This window comes from Netta rufina (genome assembly GCF_964035555.1).
Source record: "Netta rufina genome assembly, chromosome: 5".
Classification (NCBI taxonomy): Eukaryota; Metazoa; Chordata; class Aves; order Anseriformes; family Anatidae; genus Netta; species Netta rufina.
Genome location: NC_140128.1, coordinates 3042625 through 3066594, shown reverse-complemented (window position 1 = coordinate 3066594; position 23970 = coordinate 3042625). Strand labels below are relative to the sequence as shown.

The window sequence follows — 23970 nt, the reverse complement described above, 5'->3', positions numbered from 1 at the left end:
AAGCAGTGCAATGGTTGGCAGCAGCACAGTATAGCCTTCATTTCCTCTGTACCATTTCAGTGAGTTTCCACTCAAATCATTGTGCCGTTTGAAGGAACACAGAACTGTGTCATTCTGACTTAGAGTCAGACCTGTGGGTGCCACTAATTCTGCTACATGAACAGTAAAATAGGAACAGGCAAGATGATGTAATTAAGCATGCAGTAGAAAAACAGTCAGAAGGAGCACATCAACAGTATTTTCAAAAGCCACCTGCCCCAATATTCATGGTGTGACTCACATATCTTGTAAGGTACTGCAGAAACCCTGGACTAGCTGCACAATCCTCACCAGGAGTTTTTCTGAAATTAAGTTATCCCAAATGGTCATTCAAACTAAGGGTTACTGACAGGGGACGGGATGAAATAAAATGTTCCTGTTGTTCTAGACTACAAAAAAGACTGCTAAGGAAATAACTTTATAACCTGAGAAGGGTCTGCAGCTTTAAAAAATTCTCCCCTAAAGGTTGTAAAGCTTTTACTATGCAAAGTATTTTTGCTATTATATACACTGGCGGCCACTAAGTGCAGCTATTATTTCTGGCGGTCATTCAGAGAAGGTCAGGACTGATAAAGTGTTTAAGAGAGTTTGTTTGGGTAGATCCATCTGTGTTTTTAACCACCCATACTGTCTTTCGTGTCCTTTTAAAAGATGCTGGATATTTCTGAATCTAATAAATTATAGTCTTTACTTTGACTTGCTATCTTTCATTATTTGCCATGCTATAGAGTAAAGAATGTCTTCTTTGCAATGCCCACACTTACATATATAGATTACACAAGCATCTAAAATGATTCTTTGCTGCAGGGAAGGGGTGCAGCCTACATGGAGCTCCCATTTTCTTGGTAAAGGCCACATGGAGTCAAGAGCTGTCCCTCTCCCCCTTCACACCTTGGGGTCAAGTACATGCCTCAGAAGGGCCAAGGACGGAGGGGTGGGGAGTTGCAATCACAGGGCAGAGAAATAAGAGGTACGTTGAGAGGGTGTAGCAAGGAGCGCAACAAAGGGTTTCAGAAAGTAAATGTTTTCAGGTTCTGTGAGCACCAGGAAACATAGCCTAACCAGCTGGGAAGGACCGTGTTAGCATTCTTAACAGTCACAGTGCATGAGTTTGGTAGTGCAGGATTTCAAAGCTAGCCCCATTACAAACTCTCTGTACTGCATGGAGCAAACCCAACAAACTCTCAGCACCCTGATGGGTGGCTGTGTGGCCAAAGGTGAAGCACCTCAGTGATGATCTCTGCTACTGTTCATGAGTACTTTGTTCCAAAACAGAAATGAAATATTGTTAGGACTATATTACTTCAAAATGTTGTGCAAACATTTGTTGACTATGAAGCAGATAAGTACTGGTATCACGATTTTACAGACAGGGAGCTGAAACAGAACAAGCAGCTCATAGCTTGTGACAGGTAGAGAACGTGTTCCCCATTTGATGTAAATAACTTCCACTGACTTGAAAATTTTTTAAATCCTGCAGTTAGAGAATCTTCACATCTGACAGTCATTCTAGACATTTCTTTAAGCTTTTTGTGTCAAGAGATAGCAGTGCCCTAACAGCATGAGGTTCAGGTTCCTTTGTCACTTACCTGAGCTTGTCTGCTACAAAAATCACACGCCGCTCCAACAGGAGAGAAGCAAAGATCCTGATGATCTGACGAACACTGAGGCACTTGAAAAGACATTCAAAGTCCACGTGCTCCAGACGAGAGTCCATTGGCCGCCGCAGCTCAATGACCTGAACACATTTAACAAACATCAGTCAGTGTCACTAGCCAGGGCTGGCAGCACCAGAGGCACCCGGCATCCTGGCCCAGGCTTGTCTGTTGAGTGGGCACGGAGAACAGTGCCCATCCTTTGGAAACAGAGGCTGGTGGCACAGAACTCTAGAGAAATGCTGTATTTCACAACTCACTATCAAGTAATTTTCTTCCCAGAATCCAGTTGTGTGCACTAAATCTGCTATCGTTTGCTGGGGATGCATAACTCTGCCTTCTAAACATCCTGTCAGAGATGTAAAGCTTGGCTGAGTCAACAGTAGGAAGCAAGCAGCAAACTGGAAACACTGGAACTGGAAGCTTGCAGGGTTAAAACAGCCATAAAGACAAGGTAAATTTGGTATCAACAGAGCTAGCAGTTCAAATTCACATCTAGATGGAAGTCAAGGACTGAACTTAAGTGTAGTGCAAAATTTAATAACGTTTTACTTCATTTTCACTCCTTTATGACACATAAGTCACTAGCTAGTGTTTATAGCCTTTTTTTGTCACAAACATATGTACATATATATATATATATATACTTAACTGGGGAGTCAGGACAAGGTCTTAGATGGTGACTTGTGACATCCCTTTAAAGTCTAATTTTCATACTTCATCCATGACCTCGGGCCCTCTCCTTCCTTTTCTCAAATGCCTTTTGCTTGATTCGATTATTATATCTTCCTTTATTATATCTCTGCAATTGACATGCTCAGATGTGGAGCTTGAAGACAGAGGACAGAAAAAAGAAGACAGAAAAATAACATGAAGAAGAGAATAAGAGAAGAAGAAAAATACGAAGGGCAAGACAGCAAATGATGAACTACGGAGGAATTTGAGGAAACAGAAGGGAAAGGGGAAAAGCTGGCCAACTTAAAGCTGTGCTGAAATCTCTGTAGACATATTAGCAGGAACATATATACATCTCCTTCCCACATGTCCAAAAATCACTGTCACTTTACTGCTTTAAACCACTTCTGTGTTTTCCTGCACATGACACCACACTCCACTAGCACAGAGTATTGCTCGAGTAGCAATAAACTTGAGTAGCCCTTACAAAATTCCTCACAAACACACTGTTTTAAGGATATGATCAGCAGCAAGACCACAGGACACTGAAACTAAACCAGTTCATACCTATTAAGTTGCAAAACTGTTAGTGAACTAATGACATAGGACTCTAAAAAGTCATTCTTAGAACAGTATTTGTGTACTGTTAATTGATTTTTTAAAGAAATACATAAACATTAGAGTGACAGTATTACATACCCATCGGTGTGCTGCTGCCCCAGACAACAGCAAGAATCAAACCGTGGAATGGTGACGTACCACTGATACCTCTTAGGGAAATGTTGCCTGCTTACCCTTTCTCACATTCAATAAAGGTGTCCACTTCAATTCCTTAGCATTGGCTTTGGAAGCTCAGATCATATTTACGTGCCAAATCATGAGGAGTTAGTTTTGCTGCAAAACTTCCAACACTAAAATCTTGCTGGGAGTAGGATGCAATGCAAGTTACGGCAGCTCTTACAAATGCCATGGATGTTTTCTGTTGCTTGGCAAAGCCTTCTCCTTCAGTCTGCTCTTTACAAAGAAACATACTGTCTACTTCCCAATTAATCATCATATTTGTTTAGGCCAGAGGAGCCACAATGGAAGGACAAGATTCTGTTCCTAATTAAACCAATGTATTCTATTTAAATAGCTAGTTTGTACTAGCATAACGGAGAGCAAAGCTCAGCCAGAAAAAAGAGTTGTTTGTTTGTTTGGAATCATCTCAATATTTTTCTCTGGGAGAGTTCAAATGCTTGAGCTGAGGATAGAGAAACTGCAGATCCATGGTTCCCAGATACATTCACATCAAAAAAGCACTGTCAGATTTTACCACTGTTACACCAATCAGCCTTTCAATTTCCCTTTGCTTCTCCAGGAGAAAATGCATGTGACTTAAAAATTCCCTGCAAGTCACTGTTACACGGCACCCTTTACATTTCATCCCAAGTGACTTCCCAGGTCCACTCCACTGGCATTACACTTGGAGAAAATATGGTTCAATGTAAAAATAGAAATAGTGCTGTAGAACTAACCCTAGGGGTTGTAAAATAACCCTAAAAAGTTTATTTTTTCCCAGCTTCCACTAAGTGGGCTAAATTCTATTCTTATCTCCAGTAATATAATTGCTCTATACAGTTGCCCATCTTCATGGAGCTGCTGCATCCTAACATCAGGACATGCAGAGTTCAGAATTTGTCATGCCAAATGGCTAGTAAGCCTCAAGCTACAAAAAACTAAAACTTTAAGTTACCAACACCGTCATTTCTAGTAAGGCCTATGTTTTCTAACGGTAGGTTTCTAGCTACTTGAGTCAGTAAAAAAATGAAATTATTACATGCGTGCACATACACACAGAAACTTTAAATGGCCTGCTTTTCCAAATATAGAATATTGATTTGAGGCCGAGGTAAAAGGAATTTATTTCCAAGAAGATTCATTTCCAAACTTACACATATGCTAGCTTGTTATCACTGTGATAAAGCCCAAGAATGCTGTAGTTCTGTTAGATGCACTAGGCCAAGCAAACTAGAACTTTTTTTTTTTACACACAACTTATTAAAAAATACAAATAACAAATACATAACGATAAATTGGTTTATAATCATCAGCTGGAATAAACTTTAATGTATTAACACTGGTGCAGCTCCTGCACTTCTCTTTTTAAGGAATACCATCCCACGTGACTTGCAGTATTCTGTGCCTCTCCTCCTGTTTTAATTTTGCTGTTTGTTATTGGAGTGACGGGAGGAAAGGCTTTGGTTCTTAATGTTTGCTGTTGCTTTTTACCTCATTTCCAGCTCCAGGTAGAAAGGTTTTGACTTTGATTGTCTTTCCAGGTGCAGGAAAAGGAGATTCCATCAGACTCCTCATAAATGGATAAACCAAGGCAGCAGAAATGCCCCTTCTCCTTTCAACCTCATCCAGGATCTAATCCATTGGTAAGACATAAGAGAGAAAAGAGACAGAACATGTCAGCACCACATACATTTTTAAAACAACTCCTGACCCATATGTGCCTAAATACATGGCAGATCTAAGTTTAATTCTAATTTCCATACATTTCTTTGCTATCATTAAACTTGATCCTACTATAATGATCCATCCTCTAGTTCCAAAATTTTGTGAATGCAGCTGAAAAGAGAGACAAGGAACAAATAACAAACCTGGAAAGCTGAAAGAAGACGTGGCAAAGATGGATCGATGTTGTTGGGATTTGGCCCAAACAACAGGGTCAGCTGAAGAACAGAAAGATCAAGACAAACCCCATGATCACAGGCCAGGTGAGCGTAAAATTGCAGTTGTAAACCTGATATTTGCATTAAGGAAGGCATCTTTTCCATTGCAACTTATTGGGCAGGAAAAAGCCAGACCAGCAAGAAAAACAGACCTGCCACACTATGATGCCAGCAGGGCTCCACCAGGAGAGCCTTGGAATAGGCCTGGCCGTGGTGACAGTCACTTTGCAGTCTGTGCCAAGCTGAAGACAGCTGTGAGCAGCCTCATGAAGCAGCGTGCCCAGCTGTTTACACTGGGTGCCTGCACGAAGGTCATTTGCTGTTTGACATGACGCAGAGCAGGCAATCTAGTTTTGAAAGAAGCAGATGGAACTTCTTACAGATAGAGAGGACTATTATTTTCTTCTCTCTTTGGTGACACAGGCCGACATAAATTAGATCACAGCTAAGTTTTCCCACATTAGACAGACCATATAGATGATAAACCTAAAGAAGATGAGAAAGCAAGCTTCAAAGCAGTTAGTGGTTTGACCTGAAAGAGTGATCTTTTAACCACCACTCAAGAGCAAAAGGCCATACAAGCATTAGTGGGTCTAAGCCATGCATTTTCCCTTGTTTCTCTTGGAAATGCTTTTTCACTGAAACAGAACATTAAAACATACTTAAGTGCAAGCTGGTGACTTCCAGAGGTAGCTGATGACATGAAATGCCAGCACTAGTGCATAGTTTCTCCTCTTTCTTTGCAGCATACTAAAGGCCTAACTCTAAAGCAAAGTTGCAGACAAAAATGTTTCATCCAAAACCTTCCCAAATGCATTGTTTGGAGCATGTGTTTAAGACCCATGCTAAATCCAGTCCGAATCTGGAGTCAGCGCTGGGCACTGCCAAACAACCTGCTCTCACCCTGGCACCTACCTGTACAGCCTGGAGGTGACCAGCCCTTTGCAGGACAGAATGGCTGTGTCTGGACTGCAGTGGGGATTAGGTCTTTTTGTGGCCCAGCCCCTCCCTGAACCCATAAATTGAAAAAGAGTGTAGGTGTATTACAACCTCATTCAGGGCTTCATATGTAATTCAGCGGGAGCCTTCCTTCCCGTACAAAGATCAAGACTTTGAGGGCAATTTCATCAGGGTCTGCTTGCCAGGATGCCTGGGATTAGCCCCTGATGAAACCAGGGAAATTACACTCACCAGTCAGCCTCTGGTTCACTTTGACTGGATGATCAGACACTTTTTTTCAGATTACAGATTTAACTGGGAAAGCAGATTACTTGCAGTTTTGGCTTGACCTTTCCTGTCTGCTGCAGACTTTATACCCCAACTGCAGAGATATTTGGTTGTAAGCAGGATACTTAAATTTTCATTTTTCATACCCTCTGCTTTTTTACCCTCTCCTAAAGTTTCCTTTGAAAATCAGTGCCCTACCAAAATTAGACAAAAAAACATAAAACCAAAGAGCCTCACAACCTCTCTGCATAGTTTCCAAGATTGTTATTTTTGTGAGCTGTGCTATCAACCCAGAACAATGCATTCCATTTCGCTCACAGATATCTGTGTTTAGATACATATTATGTCTAAGGGTCACTGTTATAAACCCCTGGTTTCAGAGCTTTATGAAAGAAGTCAGAAGCAGAACTAATTAACTATTTCAACCCAATTGTTTTTCTTCACACAAGATTTGTGTTAAACTAAGTTTTATCTGGAAAGGCTTGAAACCAGCTTTGATGAAAGATAACATTCTGTATGATTACTAGATCATATGAACATTATAAATGCCATGATTTTTATTAACTTCAATGGTTTACATGTTTGTTTCAACTTTATTCATTTACAAATGTACAAGCAAAATTTGTGTTTAAGTTCTGTGAGGCTTCTTGTAACTGAAGTGAAAATCTCTGGCAAATTAAAACATTTCTGTGAATACTGTATAGAAATTTGAAAAGGGGGAAGCAACCATTTGACATTAGTCACATCATTATTCTCCACAGATCACCAGTGAATCCTATATGGTTCTCTGAGGTGCTCACTTGATTTTGCAGGACTCTGTCAGAGGACCAGAGGCCCTAAACTGGCAGCCAGAGAGACATTTGAAATGTTAATCAATTGACAATTGTTTTAATAGTTTAATAACCTTTTGTCTTACAAAAGAATAATGCTTGTGGCTTTGAAGCTGACTGGCAGTTAAGTGTTTCTATGGTTATTCAATCCCTATTTAGCTGCAATGCCTTGTTTATTGTCTCAAAACTCTTGAGTCAGAAATTTATTACCTAGGTAAATCACATAAGCATATGATGCAACTTTGGATTCATTGATGTAGAAGCCAATTAAAAGATTATCCACACTTCCTTAGCCTCTTAGGATGAAAAATTAAAATAAAATAAAATAAAGTCATGTCTATGTTGTAAAGCATATAGACTTCACGGATCAAATTATCTTTTTTCTTAACCTCATTATTCCACAGGGTACTGGAGTAAAAGTGGTACTGGCCCATCTTCCAAACTGTGGGTGCCAAGAATTACAGCTTAGCAGAGAATGGCTTCAGAAAACAATGGAAAATGCTCTAGTCATCCAGATCACACAGACACCCAGATGTTTTTTGAATCAAGTTCTGCCTCAGTCACAGAAGTAATAAGGCATTCTTTGATGAACCCAATAATAGGGATGGAATATCCAAAACAGCAACCATAAAATACAGTTATCTCCCATCAAAGGAAGAAATTCTTGTCTGGTTCATTGATGTGACTATTTCACAGTAAACATTCAAAACAATATTGAAAAAAATCCTCTCACCTTGGAAAATAGGTCAAAGCACCCCAGCCGGCTGATGACACAATAAACTTCAGGTAGGCGTGGCCCTTTTCCACTTGGCTGATAACAGTAAAAAGGAGATTGAAATTACATATTAATTTGGAGCCATACGGAAATACACTTATCTCTCTATTTACACAATTGATCACAGTGTGACATCTTTTACTATCCATTTCTCCATCAAAATAGCTACTTTTGGAGAAGCATCATATTTCTTCCATAACACAGGAGGCTAAAAAGCATAAATATTGCTTACCTACTTTGGAAATCACAGCACATTGGAGCTGTATTCCAACATCGCGCTGACTTGCAGCCATGAAAGCACATTTAACTATGAGTGCAGCTCATGCCTACGCTATCGCTGTCCTCTACCCCTGCTGTGGCATGAGAAGTGAGGCCACCCTGGGGCCATGTGCTGGGAGATGAGAATTATAATGCTAGAAGTTATTGTGGCTTTAGTTCCCAACACACTCTGTGGTGTTCAGAGAGAGCTTAACTTACAGAAAGCAAGCTCACAGACCTAAACAAAGGCAAGTTGCGTGAGCTAAATCATTAACTTGTTCAGATTCATGCAAGATAAATATAAAACCCATAAATAACTTAAACCGTGGCAAGTATAAATCAACGATGCATATCTCCTCCCTTCTAAAAGCTATCAAAATGGTTCTCTATAACCATCCTATTGAAGATATTTCCTAGAGAAGCGAATGGTTTAACTGGCATGACTGAAGTGTATTCTCTCAGCATACTGGAGCTGCAACCCTGCCTATGCTGCGGCAGAGAAAGGCCCAGCAACACTATGTGTGAAAGCAGGGTACAACCACTTGCTGAATTTTGCTGATTTACAAGAAAAGAGGTACAATTAGCTCAATACCAAGCACTATAGAAACCCATCCTCACTGGCAAAGTTCTCGGAGCAGAGAGCTGGGCTGCCTGTGTCCTGCATATGTACAATGAGCACAGATGGCTGACACATCCATGCACAGCAGCTTCCCACCTTATTATTAATTAACACTGTGATAAAGGATCTCGGAGTCACCATTTCCATCTGCTTCTGCCAACTTGTATATTTAGCCAAAGTGGCTGATCATCTCCTATGGATCCGCATAAAAGGCCAGTATATTTTTGTCTCATCCTTAGAGTCTGCTGATACAGTGATTAACTTTCCCCCACTGTGTTTGGCGTTTACACGCCACGCACATGGCAATCAAGAGAAACTGAGGGTAGCTGTGCTTTTTGAATTGGAATACTGCAATCTAGGCTTGGACAGTCAGCAGGTGCCTAGCCTGTTACAATAGAGACCACGAAAAAATACCAGGGCTAAGTGAATACAGATGAGTCTATTTCTGGATCCAAACCTGCTCACCACACGTCATGTCTCTGAAAAAGCAGAACCCTTTTTTGTCCATATTAGGTATAAAACCCTTTCCAAAGGCACTGAGTGATTATATCAAGCATGTGGGATTTTGGTTAAAATCATTGTGTCAAATCTGCAGGAATGCCGAAGCCATGCCAGGAGTCTTGGATAGCTCCCAACCAAGAGCTGTCTCACTGAGTGCCAGTAAAAACATCACATTCCTGGGTCATCTATGAGACCAGAAACAATAACTGCTCAGTGCTTACTCAAAGATTCTGCTTTATGAAATAGCATTGTTTTCAAATGTTTTAAAAGCTCCATGTCTCAGAGCTGGGACTCTTCTTCCTCCCACTCATCATATAGGACATCCTTTTCTGCTGTTTCAGAGACTTTTCCTTGCAAACAGCACAGCTTCCCGAGTGCATATGTATCAACTGTAAGAGACAGCAAGTAAAAGCCTCAGGCAGAGCTATTCTGAGAAGCAGGATTTCTCAAATCTCTAACTCTGGCAACTCTTCACATAGCCTCCCCCCTCAGCCATTAGTTTACACCGCAAAGACAGATCTAAAACACCTGTTCATTGTGCTGTAAATTGTTTCTTTCCCAGAAAAAAAAAATAAATAAAATAATAGTTGTATCAGGTAAAGCACTAATCTTAACTTTGCTGTCCATACACCTCCTTTCTCTGCCTGGACTCACTTCCCTTCGCTAGCAGAGACTTAGTAGAGGCTGCATCCAGCAACCATGCTGATTTAACCTCTCCCCTTCTCAGAAGAGAGTGCTTCCAGCTTGCAGGCTGTGCTCTGCAAGGTAGCTACAGCCTTGCAGTCACGTCCTCCACTGCTCACTCTTCCATGCAATCAGTCGGCCCAGTTCAGGAAAGATGCGTGCTAAAGGAGCGCAAGCTGAAAGGCATCAGACTGACTCTGCCTTCATATACTGCCTTCCCCCTAAAAGAAGAGGGATGGAGGGAATGGTGTTTTGGTTTTGATTTGGTTTTGATTTGTTTTCAGGGAGCCCAAGATATTTTAAGCCTTAGCCCATCACAAATGAAAACACTGATGAGTTTTGTTGATAACAGGAGACAGATTCCCAAGAGCATGAACATAAACTGACAAGAACTTGGCTATGAGATGGAAGAGCTGAGATTTGCATCAGGGCTGATCCACAAGTGGCCCACACCAGTCTTGTTACAGTGAGTTTAATCTGAAGTTTGCTGAAAAAAGCCCCCTCCAGAACCTGCTTTTTCCTCTGCCTTTGGTAGGAGAAACAGAAGACCTTTTTTCCCTACAAACACACCTGTCACTTTTCTCTTTCAAAGCACACCTCTATGCCCAGGTGCTTGAAATCCAGGGGAGACCTTTAGAGATGTTGCTATTCTCAGTAAAATGGGATAGTAGCAAGATCTAATATCTCTAGTATATCAGTCAATTTCCTTTTATATGAAAGCGCTCACTTCTCATATCCAGTGACCAGGAAAGATGTTAACACGATTGCCTTGGAGGTAGCAAAATGTAACTGGAAAAAACTCCATGCTATCTATGGAAGTGCAGATTGTTTGCAGTGGTACAATAGGTCACATTCCATGAAACAAGATAATATAAATACATTTTAAAGGGATACTGCACAGGATTTGTTATACAAACAGAACATAATTGTCATTGTATCCCTTGAGGTATTTTGGCAGGGTTTTAGACCCTGCTCCCAGAAGAGTCTGGAAGAATCTGGAATCCAAAGGTGAAAGAGGGAAAGTGGAGCTGTTTGTTCATATCACAACATGCCGAAGAAGAACAAGGCTGACAAAAAGTTCAGTAACAAACAAGTAATTGTTTTGTAAACAAAGGCATCAGGACACCGAACTCTGCAAAGAGACAGTAATAGTAAGCTGGACCTCACAGGGTTGGACAGATCGGTCCATCTGACCATGGAGCCTATTGCCAATGACTGCCAAGTGCTCTAGAAGGTGTGAGAAACCTCTAGCTGAACATTATGAGTGCTCCTCTCCAGGGAAGATTCTCTACGGAGTTCTCCTTGCAGCAGTTGGCTTACCTTGAAGCAGAGTGGCTTATAATGAATTCAGGATTTTCATACAGTTCTGTATTGTGCAGTATGGCCCCATCTTTCTCCTGTGTAATGTTTGCTGAAAACTTCTTATAGTTCCCAAATTATGGTTAGTGTATTTGACAGAAGTTGTGGGTTGGGAATCAGACTGCTCAGAGGAGATACTGTGTACTCCTGGGCATTAGAGCCACCCTGACTGCACCTTTCAGAAGTTGCTCAGGGAACTGCACAGACAAACACAAAAATATGCTTTAAAGCCCAAGCCTCTGGCATATAAATGGTATCTGCAGAATTCACCTGCTCCTTGTTGCCTGGGGAAATTCTGTATTTGCATAGAGAAAAAAAAAGAAAGTATGAACATGGCTTTAAATACAAGTATCTCACTGAGGTACACCTCCATGAGACTCTTCCACCCGTGCACTGACATTTGCAGGGGACAAGAAATCGCTTCTCTGTGAGCGCAACTGAGCACTGTGGGGAAGGCATTTGAGGTAACAACTCCAGCTCCTCTGTTTCTCCCAGCAAGGCAGAGAGATTCTGTGGGATTCAAATAACAGCAGATCTCTGCTTCTTTTGCCATTTCCTCACACAGAGAAGTGCTGAGATGTTTCTCTGCAGCTTCAAAAAACTTCTTTCTTGCTATGTCCCAGGCTGTGCCAGTTTTGGTCTCAGAGGGCAGGATTTGCCCCAGAAAGAGAACAGTTAGTATTACTCTTCTTTCCTCTGCTGGGTAGGCTGTACCAGTGAGATGAGACATATCAGCTTCTGCATATCAGGTTTTGGAACCAGATGAAACATCTTGAATTAAGTGATCTTCCAGGGCAGCAGCAGATCTGCTTTTTAACTGGCTCTATAATTAATAGATAGGTTTAGCAGAAGAGTATGTATTTTTCCCATTTTTTCAAATTATTTTTCTGCTGACTGGTTGATTGATTTTTGCCAATGGCAACAGAGGATAAAAACAATTCTCTAATGCTTTCTCAAAACACCATTTATGTAGAAGGATGCAGTATTGATTTTAATTCTGAGCCTAGTATTTCCTACCGTGCTAACCACCTATCTTCTGCCCTATCTGAAAGTCCATGTTCTATTTTTACCTTGCCTTTAATATAGGGTGGATTTCACAGAGCCTTAAGAGAGTAAAACATTAATCTTTCACTGAAAAACTAACTCAACATTCCTGGGTATACATCTTTTTCACTGTGGCTATTTCTTCAGTGTCAACTGGATCGTGTTTTGCATTTCACAAACTTAAGTTCTGTGAATGATTCTGAACTTGCTGACATTTCCATAAATAAAAAAGCCTTAAATCACCTTGATCTGGTAGAGTGAAAACATTCCATAATTTGATTCTAGCCAACGTTTGCTGAATGCACATTATCATCCTTTTAAATGACAACACAAAAAATAATTGAATTGTGCTGCTGCATTACATCTTGTTACGCTTATTTACATCAGCCAGGATATATTCTAGGTGCTCCACTTAATTATCTCTGAATCACCTCCTGACCAGCCCTAGATTTACTGTAACACAAGCCTTCATTGACATTTCCTTTCCACAGATAAACCCTGTTGTTTTAGCCCATGCTTACAAACTTTGTTACACAGAGTAAGCGAGTCTCTGTGATGCTACCTAAAGCAAATACCGCCCCCAGAATTGATAAACAATTTTTCCATTATGTTAGTTTAAATGAAACCTCTTACAAATAGAGGACCTCCCAGACAGAGCATCTGCTCTCTGCATGACAAAACTCATTGCCACAGAGACTTGAGTAAGAGCAGGGTCATGTAACAGGAGCATGCAGAATGGAGGGTGCTGTTCTAATATCAGCAAGTTGCTCTGTCTACCTGAAACCTCTGAAAGCTATTGAAGGCAGAGTTCACTGCTTGGAAAGATGGGAAATTATGCCAGAGAAGGAAAGAAGGGGAAAAGGCCAGTGTCCTTTTCTCTTAGATGGGGTATACCTATTTAACAACCTTGCAATATTGCTGCAGATACTCATTTTGCACAGAGCATACAAAAGGCTCCTGCAGTATTTATTATCCATATAAGCTCTCCAGCCAAGTGCAGTCAACTGTCCTGTGAATAGTACAGGAGCTACGACTCCCTGGCTAGTCATTCACAACCATCTCCAAATCTATCCAACTGGTGATGAGTGTTGGCTAGTGCAGGGATGGCCAACTGCTGTATGCTTTGCTGCCATCCCGTAAGTTCTGCAGGAATGGGCAGAGAAACATGTGTTTAAACTGTGCTTCATGTGGCTTAATAGACTTCACAAATCGTCATGTAGTTTTCTTCCCCCCATAACACACATGCACATGGCCATGCTCTCATTTTATCTGTTGAGAGCTGAGCCAATAAGCGATGTTGTTTTGCGCCTCTGTGAGAGCATATTTAAGACAGGGAAAAAAACGCTGCGCCACACAGCAGCTGGGAGAGTGAGAGCAGTGAGGAATGGCCTTGCAGGCACCAAGGTCAGTGAAGAAGGAGGGGGAGAGGTGCTCCAGGCGCCGGAGCAGAAGTCCCCTGCGGCCTGTGGTGAGGACCATGGTGAAGCAGGATGTCCCCCTGCAGCCCATGGAGTACCACGGTGGAGCAGGGTTCCACGCTGCAACCCGTGGAGGAGACCACAGTGGAGCAGGTGGCCCTGCACCGACGGGGGCTGCCGCCTGTGGAAGACCCCTGCCGGAGCAGATTCCGGGCCGGACCTGTAGCCCGTGGAGAGGAGCCCACGCAGGAGCAGGTGACCTGGCAGGAGCTGCTGCCCGTAGGGGAGCCAGGTTGGAGCAGTTTGCTCCTGAGGGATGGACCCCGTGGTACGGACCCATATCTGGAGCAGTTCTGGAAGAGCTGCTGCCTGTGGGAAGCTCACGCCGGATCAGTTCATCAAGGACTGCATCCCGTGGGTGGGACCCCACAGCACAGGGGACGAGAGTGACCGAGAAGGAGCGGCAGAGAAGAAGTGCTGTAGACTGACCATAACCCCCAGTCCCCTGTTCCCCTGTGCCGCTCGGGGAGAGGAGGTGGAAGAGGGTGGATGGGGGGGAAGGTGCTTTTGTTTTTTTTCCCTTTTGTTTCTCACTTCTCTAGCTTGTTAGTAATGAGCAATAAATCTTACTATCTCCTTATGCTGAGTCTGTTTTGCCCGTTACAATAATTATTGCATGATTTTCTCGTCCTTATCTCAGCCTTTGAGCCCTTTTCACATATTTTCTCCCCATTCCTCTTTGAGGAGGAGGAGTGAGAGAGCGTCTGTGGTGGAGCTCGGCTGCCCACTCGAGCGGAACCACGACACAGCCTGTTTTCCACGTGATGAGTACAGTGACAACACAGAACTGTTGAACTGGGTCCCCTTCCCATCAACTGATTACCCCTGGTGGCAAGGACTGAAAGGGAGTCTGAGAACCAAGACTTCCTGGCACAGGCATCATATTATTGCATGGTCCTGAAACAGTGCTGATGGTGGTCTGCTCTCTGCCATCATTACGCCACCCTGGCCAGTAGGAGCACATTTACCTACATCTCAGATATGCTGCAGACTGATTAGGCAGTGCTGGCAGGGCACTTTGGGGATGTAAGCAGCTGTCCAAGGAATAAACGTTACCCACAAATGTTTAGAAATACCACATTTGCCTTTGTTTGCAGTGCTGTAGTATTTCTGCTCCTGCCTGAAAGCATGTGATATAAAGAACTTAAAAGGAGGGCTCCCACACAAGAAACTTCCCACATTCTTATTAATAGCTGAAAGGACTTGGAATCTATTTGATTCAGACAGGTATTTCAAAGTCTTATTATACTTGAGCTCCTTGGGTTTCTGAATTTCAGAGTGAGCAAACCAGTTTTGTTGTAAAACAATGAGAGGCAGCCTCAAAGTTCAGACTATAGTCTTGAGATGTTGTTTAACAGAACTCTGCAGTTTGAAATGAAGGTGTGTACTTACCAACAGCCTCCTGCAATAGCCAAACCTCCGGCTCCCATCTTCCCCAGTCAGCATGAAAGAAAAGGTCTCACTAGAAGGAAGTAAATTGTCCAGATCTTACTATCAGAACTACAGCATAGCTATGAGGTAGAGCATTTTAAAAGGGATACTACCTTATCCTGTGAGAGATTCTACCCATTTGAGGGTCTTCTCTCCACCTGCCTATCATCTGGGCATATGCCAGGGCCAAATTCCATCAGCATTAGAGCAAAAATGTCTGCGTGGTCCTGGACAACCTAGCTACCTTCTCACAACAAGAGAGATGTGCTGAATTTCAGTGACATGGCAGTCCCATTCATACTGCAGAAGGAACGCAAGAAACAGATTTTGAGAGCAGTATTCAAATGCTGCATTATCCCTTACCTTTTAGTTAGATCCTCTCTTTGGACTGTGCGTTGTTTAAAAGGGAGAACCCTAGATCTTTTCTAAGAGTAGAGAAATCATTTTCTAATCCCAAAATAACATAGATTTGTAAAATCTAGCTCATTTTATATCCTTGTCTGGGATAAGTACTATTTGTGACAGAGAAGTACACCAACAGTTTAAGGCTATAATTACAGCACAGGCCCAGAGATGTGTTTGTGAATTTGCACATGGGCTGATAAATGTTCCTGGCTACTTTGCAAGTTTGAAATTGCTTATATTAAACACTTCTTCTTCATACTGCAGTGCCAGGGTTTATACAATTATAGCAAAATATGCTATGGATATCTTGTTTCACAAACATGGAAGCTCATGGAAGCTCTGCCTAGCACAGCAGCAGCAGCAGAAGCAGCAGCAGAATGCTGTGTAAGCAGGGCTGCATGCTGCTCCCACCAATGTTGCCCACGCAGGTCTCTGCTTCTGCAGTGTGTTCAATACTTCACTGTTCAGGTGCTTCCAAGTATTGAATAATATAGCCAAGCAACACAGAATATAGCATGGTTGTGTTGTACGTGCCATGTGTAAGCCAATAAAATGTTCCATATGCACTCTCTTCTGCAGTAATTCCTGCAGGTGAATGCTAATTCCTTGTCATCACTGAAAGCCCATTTAGACACACTCCAAATGTGCCTTATTTCACACTACACTTATCTCTCAGCATAGGAAGACAGTGCTCTTCTGCTGGCACAGAGCACGTCTCCAAAAAGTTCTTGGAACAGCATTGCTGTGAGAAAACAAAGAGGTGCCCTGAAACATTAGGTAAGCACTCTGGGGTAGATGACTAGGGCAGGTAGTGGGCAGGGCCCTGTTCTTTTTAAGATTTATTTTAAATACTTCCATTTACACTTCTGGATTTGGCCCTGAGAGGAACCTTCAAACTTCTTTTCCCTCAGCCACACAGGCCTGTAAGCCAGGCTGACTGGGGAACTTTAAAAAAAAAAAAAAAAAAAAAAAAAGTAATACAGCTGCTTGAGCCTGAAGTGGCAAAGTCTCAAACTGCTGCTTCCTTAATTGGGCATCAGCAAGCCGGCAGCTGCTCCAGATGCACTCCATCAGCACTCTGAGAAGAGGAGCACCAGAAGGTTTACCTGTTGTATTCAGAGACAGGGAGCCAGTCCTTGGCGTCAGGAAAGCAGAACTGAGGGATAGCCTTGAGACGCTCCTCTGCTTCACGCATTTGCTTGGTTGGTCTTTCTAGCTGCAGGGGGGCAAAAATTGAAGTTCAATCAGTTACTGTTAGGGCCAGCTCCACAGCACCTCTCAGCAGTGTGGAGAGGGTTAATAATGAGCTCTGAAGAGCAAAGGCCTATCAGCTTGTTCCTTGTTGGTGCTTTGAGAAGAGAGGCACTACCCCAGGACAATCTTATAGATGCAAGTACAACAGAAATCATCACTGCTCTTGTTTTTTTGTTGTTGTTGTGTGTTTTGTTTTGTTTTTTTTTAATTGACTGAAACTCCCTTGTTGCACAATGTCCACTTAAAACACACTTCTATCTCAAATTCCTTTCTGCTGCAAGAACACAAGAGGAATACCATAGCTCAGCCGAAGTCTTTCCATTGATTTCAGTGGGTTTTGGAACAAATCCTAATATAGCCAAACTGAGTTGAAAGTGAAATACCTAGAAACTGAATTTAAACACAATATTTAAAGCACCTACTGTTAGGCTAAACTCTCCAGCACTGGAAAAGACAATTTTGTAAATATGGAAAGCTTTCAGTCACCTTCACTTTCCTTCATAAAAAATCTGAAAGTGGAATGATTAACTCAATTTAAGAAATAGATTCTGTTAATTTTCCCACTTTACTGATCTTAGCAAAGTAATGATCTTACAAGGCATTTAGAGTAAGCTGTACATAAGATTTTTTCTTTACCTTGGGAAACTGATATGTCACTTCTGGGAGGTAAGTGTTTTTAGAGGGCTTCTTTTTCAGTGACACTACCACAAAATATTCAAATAACTCCCGTTCTTGCCATTCGATTAGCTCCAATTCCAGGGTTCGATAACTTGGAGCCCTCTTCAACATTGACTGGATGTGTACTAGACGCTGGGTATGAGCTAGCATCAAAAAAAAAAAAAATGCAGATCATTACCTGGGAATGTAACGTGTATGTGTAAGCCAGGCCATTCACAAAGGACTTTCAATTTGCCAGTATATTATTCCAAGCATGTTCTCCTTACAAAATCAGACCTTAATACTATAGTCTCCCTCAATAATTCCACCCATAAATCAAAACTCTCTCCAAGTAGTGAAGTGATGCAACATGAAGTCACTGAAATCATTTGCAGTTCATAACTGTTGTCCTGCCAAAGGTCTGCTTTTCCTTCACATGTAAAACTATATTATGAGCTCTTACGTGAAATTTATAATGCAAACACACCAGAACTTCCGGCTAACACCTCTCCTCAGGCCTGACTTGGACCTTGCTTACATTGGTGAAAAGCACTTCTATGACCTGTCCTTATACAGCACAGCTCTATGGTAAGAGCCACCAAAGGTGTACTTTCTCCTTCTCCACAGCATAGGCATAGTTCATATAAGCTGTGGAATGAGCTCCAGGGAAGGGGGAAAGAAAGGAGAGAGGAGAAAAAAAGGTGCAAATTGCTTCTTGCAGGATTGCTTTGCTTGTGCCAATTCAGACTGAGGAGCAGATTTAGATTTATAGCCACATTCAGTCCTGACTGAAAGATATTCCTTGATCCAATGACTTGTCTCCAGATCTCTCTGGTGGACTAGTCAGTCATCGTTACCAGTTCTGGTAGACAAGTAAGTGAAAACACCTAAGTAAAAACAGATGCCTGCATGCTTTTCCCCACCTCTTCACACCAGGATCTCTGTGCAATGGCAGACAAAATATTAGCAGTACATGTCAACCCCTTAAGACCATATTCATTGACACAGTTTGCAAAAGACAGACTCTCCCTTGTTGTAAGAAAATAAGATGTTACAAGCACCTGATCACAGCAGTAATTAACTGATAAAAATAAAAGAAAATCCCTTCACGATCAGCTGTCCTACAACCAGTTTAACAACACAAGAATTATAAATTATTTTGATACAGCACTTGGTCATGGTGTGACTTCACGAGGGAAGCCAATTCCCAAGAAAGATCCTGCTTTGTTTTCCTTGAGAGTCTCATGCGGCTGGACAGTGCTTCATATTTGCAAAGGGCAAAACCAAAGAGCCCACCCCAACAAATGAGGACCTAACAAATCCTGTTTTGTTACACATGACAACTGGATCTTTGGCTCAAGATGCCCTGAGAGCATCTATGTAATTATAAGGTCACGTAGAAGCAGTAAGTTATAGCAACATCAGAATGAGGATCCTCCTTTCCACAACAGCAAGGGGAAAAGCTTCTCAGTTTCCAGTGAAAACAGAGTATTTATAAGAGAGGCCCTGTTTTTCTTAATTGTGGGTTATGGGTAAAAGCAACCCCCTTGATTTTTGGACACAAAGAGAAACATAATCACAAGTGTTTGGGGGCTGGTATCTGTCTACAAAGGAGGAATAAGCTGTTTTGCAGATATTGCTGTACAATGTTGCATACAGCTTGTTTTGGGTGAGTTTCTCTGTCTTACCACCACCTATTTGGAACACATCTTTTTTCCTCAGATATTTTTTTTCCAGCCAGGTTTCCTGTATGAACAGTAAGCAGGTGATACCTGTAGCAGACAGATAAGAACACTTTCTCCTCATCTTATAACCACAGCTCTGTGCTCCTGTGGGTATTTTTTGCCCTCACTTATTAATAATATGATAGGTTTTTAGTAATAAAAGTCTGCTTTTGCTGCTTTTGACTTTCTTTTACAGTTCTGTCCATTTATCAGGACTCTTGAAAATAACAGACTAATTTACTGGCCTGGCTTAAGCAGAGTTTGTGCAGGTGCCGTGTACTGATAAAGGAATTTCTACAATTTGCAGACTGCAGACCTATAAAAGAGTATGAGAACTGCTACACTGGATCATACCCAGTATCTTGCCTCCAACAGCAGCTAGAAGCAAACACTTAAAGCAGCATATGAATAAGAAGAAAGTATATTTATCCAACCTCATCCCTCTCAGTTTGCACCCAGTAGTTGGTCTGGAAAATACTAGCATCTGTGAAGTAGCTGACAAAGCAAATCTATCAAAGGTCCTGTTCTTCATTATCTGGCACAGTTGCCAAATCCTTGTTAGATCCTCACAGTTCATTTTGTCCTTGCTTTCCACATTCATGCTGCTGTGTTGGAATTTTTGTGAGCTCTACAGTAATGAAGTTAGAATAGTTCAGGAAGGAAAATACAGGTCATGGACAGGAACAATGTGCAGTAGCATGAGAATGTATGTTGACAGGGTACGTGACAGTGGCTGACTAGAAGCTGTTAAAGGCTGACCCCTTACCTTTAAACCTGTCATCTGAGTCACTCTCACTCTCACTGTTCTCATCTGTAGAGGAGACAGAGGGATCAGTTAATGTAAAACCAAAGCAAACACGAACTCAGTTTACTGTGGTGAAACCGTGAAAAACACACACCTCACACTGAACCTTGTGATCCACACAGGCTGTCCTCCTGAGTTTTAAAACATCTTGAAATAAACAGTGTGAGTGACTATTTAAATTATGTTTCCATTGAAATAATTTTTAATTTTGCTTGAGAACAAGAGCTTCATTTTGGTGAAAATGTAGAATTCATTCTCCCTTCCAGCAAATGGTTGCACTGAACTGCCACCTATGCTAAGCTAAAGAGGTGACTGAGACATTTTAAAAATGAATTTTTACCCCACCCACTACTTTTTCAGACTTTTTGCAATTTATTTTGTTTGTTTGTTTGTTTGTTTTGAAAGGAAGTTATGTAGCACTTGAGAAGTCAAGGGAAGCCTTACCAGCTTTGTCTGGGTAACATTTTTAATCAGCAGAATTAGATTTAGATTTAATCAGCAGAATCACCAGACCAAGAGTAACATGCAAAAGTAATTTTGCAATAAGATGCATTTCTGAGGTGTACTTGTATTAAACTTCATTGTACTCCTATTACAAACACAGCCTGAATTTCTTTCAGGGCCCATGCTTTTCCAGAAGCAATCCAAAGCACAGGCTGAGTTATAATCAAATATTCATGCCAGGAAAAAGCATGAATGAATTAGAGAGTCAAATTGTAATTCTGGACAAAACTTAGAGATGCAAACTACTGAAGAAGTGAACTAAAGAACAGGCTGAGTAAGTCTAGCTGGTCACAAGATTAATTGCATAGACATCCGTGATAATATGGTTTATTTTTAGCTTATCCCCATTTTTCTCCTTTCACAAAGTTAATATCATTCATACCAGAAAGTTCTAAACAAAGCTGAGCCTGAGGTACATGCAAATGAAAGACAGGAACCTGTTAATTCTCTAATATTCAAATGGATCACTGAACCATGATGCATGTGTTGTACCTCGCAGGGACGCTGTCTCAATATTGGACATAGAAAGCTTCTTCAATCGTTTTTTCCCTCTTTTTGCACTGTAGATGGAATTGATTCTTTGGACAAGCTGCAAAATAGGAAAGTGAGAAAACAGTAAGGCCAAACATTTCCCTGCTATGAAACTTTTAATTAATGGATTTATCTAAACAATTTGACCATGGATTATAGGTCAGCTGGATGCCCTTAAACCTTTACTAGTTCAAAGTGCAACTCTCTTATTTTTAATCCCATTGTTTGAATCACATTATATCAGCTGAGGATCTGGCCCATATGGACTTCTCCTCCCTTCCCCTTCCAACTTGTGCTGTACTTACTGACCTTCAGAGGTTCTGTATCTATTTTCTTCACTCTTAACCTTATCTACAAATGTATTTTAAAACGAGCTACTAGTGCTGGCTAAAGCAAGCAGTTGCTGGAGTTTTAACTCCTGCTAATCATCTTTATGACTTCCCTCAACAAGACTAATCCATATAATAACTGCCTATCTAAAATAATTTGAGATGAAGGAAAGGATTGATGTTTAGTGACTTTAACAAGATGTTGGGATTACTAAAAATTACTAATTAAACAATATATTATTTCTGAAAAGTCACAAATACGAAGCAATTAATCTTTATAATGGTTCATAATAGCATATTTCATTCCATAGCAGCTTTACTAACAGAACTATTACACAATTTGAAAAAGCTGTTTTATTTCAGCTTGCAGAGAGAAATAAACTCAGAGATAGAAGCTGATTTGCTATAGACACAACAGAAAGTCAGTAACAGAGCTCAGACTAGTACAAAATCTCATGCAGTCCCTCCAACAGTTGAATCATGCTGACTATGTATTTTATCAGGAGTGCTATTTGAAACATATACCTATTTTTTATGGCAAATTTTACAGTTACTGCACAAATTCTCTTTATGCTTCTACTGAGCACAATAAGAACTAAATAAGGCCCCTCTCTCCATTTCCAAACACACACCATTATGTGGTTGGGTATTCGAGTCATAATTACCAGAAGGAGAAGCCCAAAGTAGCTGAGGAGGGGAGCCAGGACAGCAGACCAGAGGAGGTAACCAATAACTAAATCAAGATTTGTTCTGGGGAAAAACAGGAGGCAACCAGTGAGGGGCCTTGCTGGGATTTTGTGCTCCCTTCGCTGGGTTGCTTAGCACTTTGTCTACTTGAGCTGCTTCACCAAGAGTAAAACACCTGCATGGTGGTGAAGAAAGCCCTTCTTTTTATATATATCAAAAAAAAAAAAAAAAAAAAAAGCATTTAGATATTGCTTCATGAAGCATCCCTGCTATCTTCTCTTTGTGTTGTGTATCTATGCAGGCATGGGGCAGTGATGCAGGACAGGGGTTTCTCAGGTTCAAGTCTTTTCTCTAATAACTAATATTATCTCAATAAAAACATGAGATTATCCACTAAAAAGTAAAAATACAGTAAATATTAAGGACATAATGTTAATTTTCTTCTTTGCTTCTGGCTTAGGCAGAATTTCAAACTAATTGACAGGGACATAAAAATCTCTCCCCAGTCACAGTATTTACAGCCACATACTTTAAAATATACTGTTTAATAAGAAAAGGAAAGAGCTGAATACAGTAAAAATTGCCTTTGTTCAGAAGCCAAAAATAAATATATTGGCAGTTCTCTCCCCTTTGTTGCTATTGTACTAGGAAAGGCCTGGGTTTTGTTTGGTATGCTTTTTTTTTTTTTTTTTTTCAGGGGGTTGTGTTTCTTTGTAGGTTTTTTCCACATTTCATTTTGAATTGGAAAATTTGAACTCCTTGCAAAATAGAAAATCAGTTTTTGCTTCAAATCCTTCAAGACAACAGGGTTATGAGGATGGGGTAAGCTGTGAGTAAATGCAGAGAAACATATTAAGTCAATAATAATTGTTTTCCCAAAACCAAACAAGTGATGGGAAAAAAAAACACACTTCAGATGCTGCTCCATATTATAAATAATAATTGGCCACCACCCATGCAAAATCATAATGTTAGGTACACAAAATGCTCTGGCCCACAAAACTTAAAGAAACGTATGGAAAACAGAATTGGCTTAAAATCAACTCATTGCAAAGATGGCAATCAGACGTTTGCTACTTTTGGACCAGTGGAGAGCTATCTAATTTTAGAGAAGGGATTTCACAGTAGGGATGTGTGTAAAAAAAATGAATACATTTTGGCTCCCAAGAGTTACTTTTTCTGTTTTGATCTCAAATTTCCTTTAGGATGCAAAAAAAAAAAAAGAGCTTTTCTATGGCTAAATAAATAAATAAATGGCTAAAGGTGGGATAGAAATTTGCAGGCTCTTGCAGACAGGTGACCTAACCCCAGCGTAAGCCTTGTAACTGAGGCCTTGCATTGAGTTTTATCTCCCTAGAGGACAATTTGTTGGGACCAGATCATCCCGCCAGTACCTTTGGGATCCTCCTGGCCCGGCGTGTAGACAGTAGCTCGCTTGTGGTACTCAGGCTGTCCTCATTGAGGCTGGAGGGGGAAGAGGGAATGCCAAGCTGAGCCAGCAGCAGCATGTCATCGTGGCTGTGCCGCTTGGGTAACCGTGGTAAGCGGTGGCTCTTCCTTTCTGACCAGTTCCCAACACGCAGAGACTGGCTGCTAGGCTTCGAAGGTAGCTGTGGGAACAAGAACAGCTTGAGCTTTTCCCCTCCTTGTCAACGTTTAGTGCAGAAGAAGCTCTTTGTGAGCGAGTGGTAGCTACGCAAGGACATCGCACCATTGCACCCTATAAAGTATGTGCAAAAAGAGGGTGCAAGGTCAAACTGAAGAAACAGGGGTCAATAT

General features: G+C 41.3%; 1 protein-coding gene across 3 annotated transcripts in view; it reads right to left on the bottom strand.

Annotated features, from left to right (window-relative positions):
- Positions 1-23970, bottom strand: part of DENND2B (DENN domain containing 2B) — a 61483-nt gene that overhangs the window by 19496 nt on the left and 18017 nt on the right. Inside the window, exons 4-12 of one of the 3 annotated variants that reach the window (XM_084286976.1) lie at positions 23586-23801; positions 21137-21233; positions 20102-20146; positions 17591-17775; positions 16807-16916; positions 15257-15326; positions 7880-7957; positions 4641-4781; positions 1629-1777 (exon numbers count right to left, since the gene is read on the bottom strand). In XM_084286976.1, coding sequence (XP_084143102.1) covers positions 1629-1777; positions 4641-4781; positions 7880-7957; positions 15257-15326; positions 16807-16916; positions 17591-17775; positions 20102-20146; positions 21137-21233; positions 23586-23801 — 1091 coding nt within the window. The remainder of the gene's footprint in view (positions 1-1628; positions 1778-4640; positions 4782-7879; positions 7958-15256; positions 15327-16806; positions 16917-17590; positions 17776-20101; positions 20147-21136; positions 21234-23585; positions 23802-23970) is intronic. The other 2 variants (XM_084286978.1, XM_084286977.1) reach the window with 2 other exon arrangements.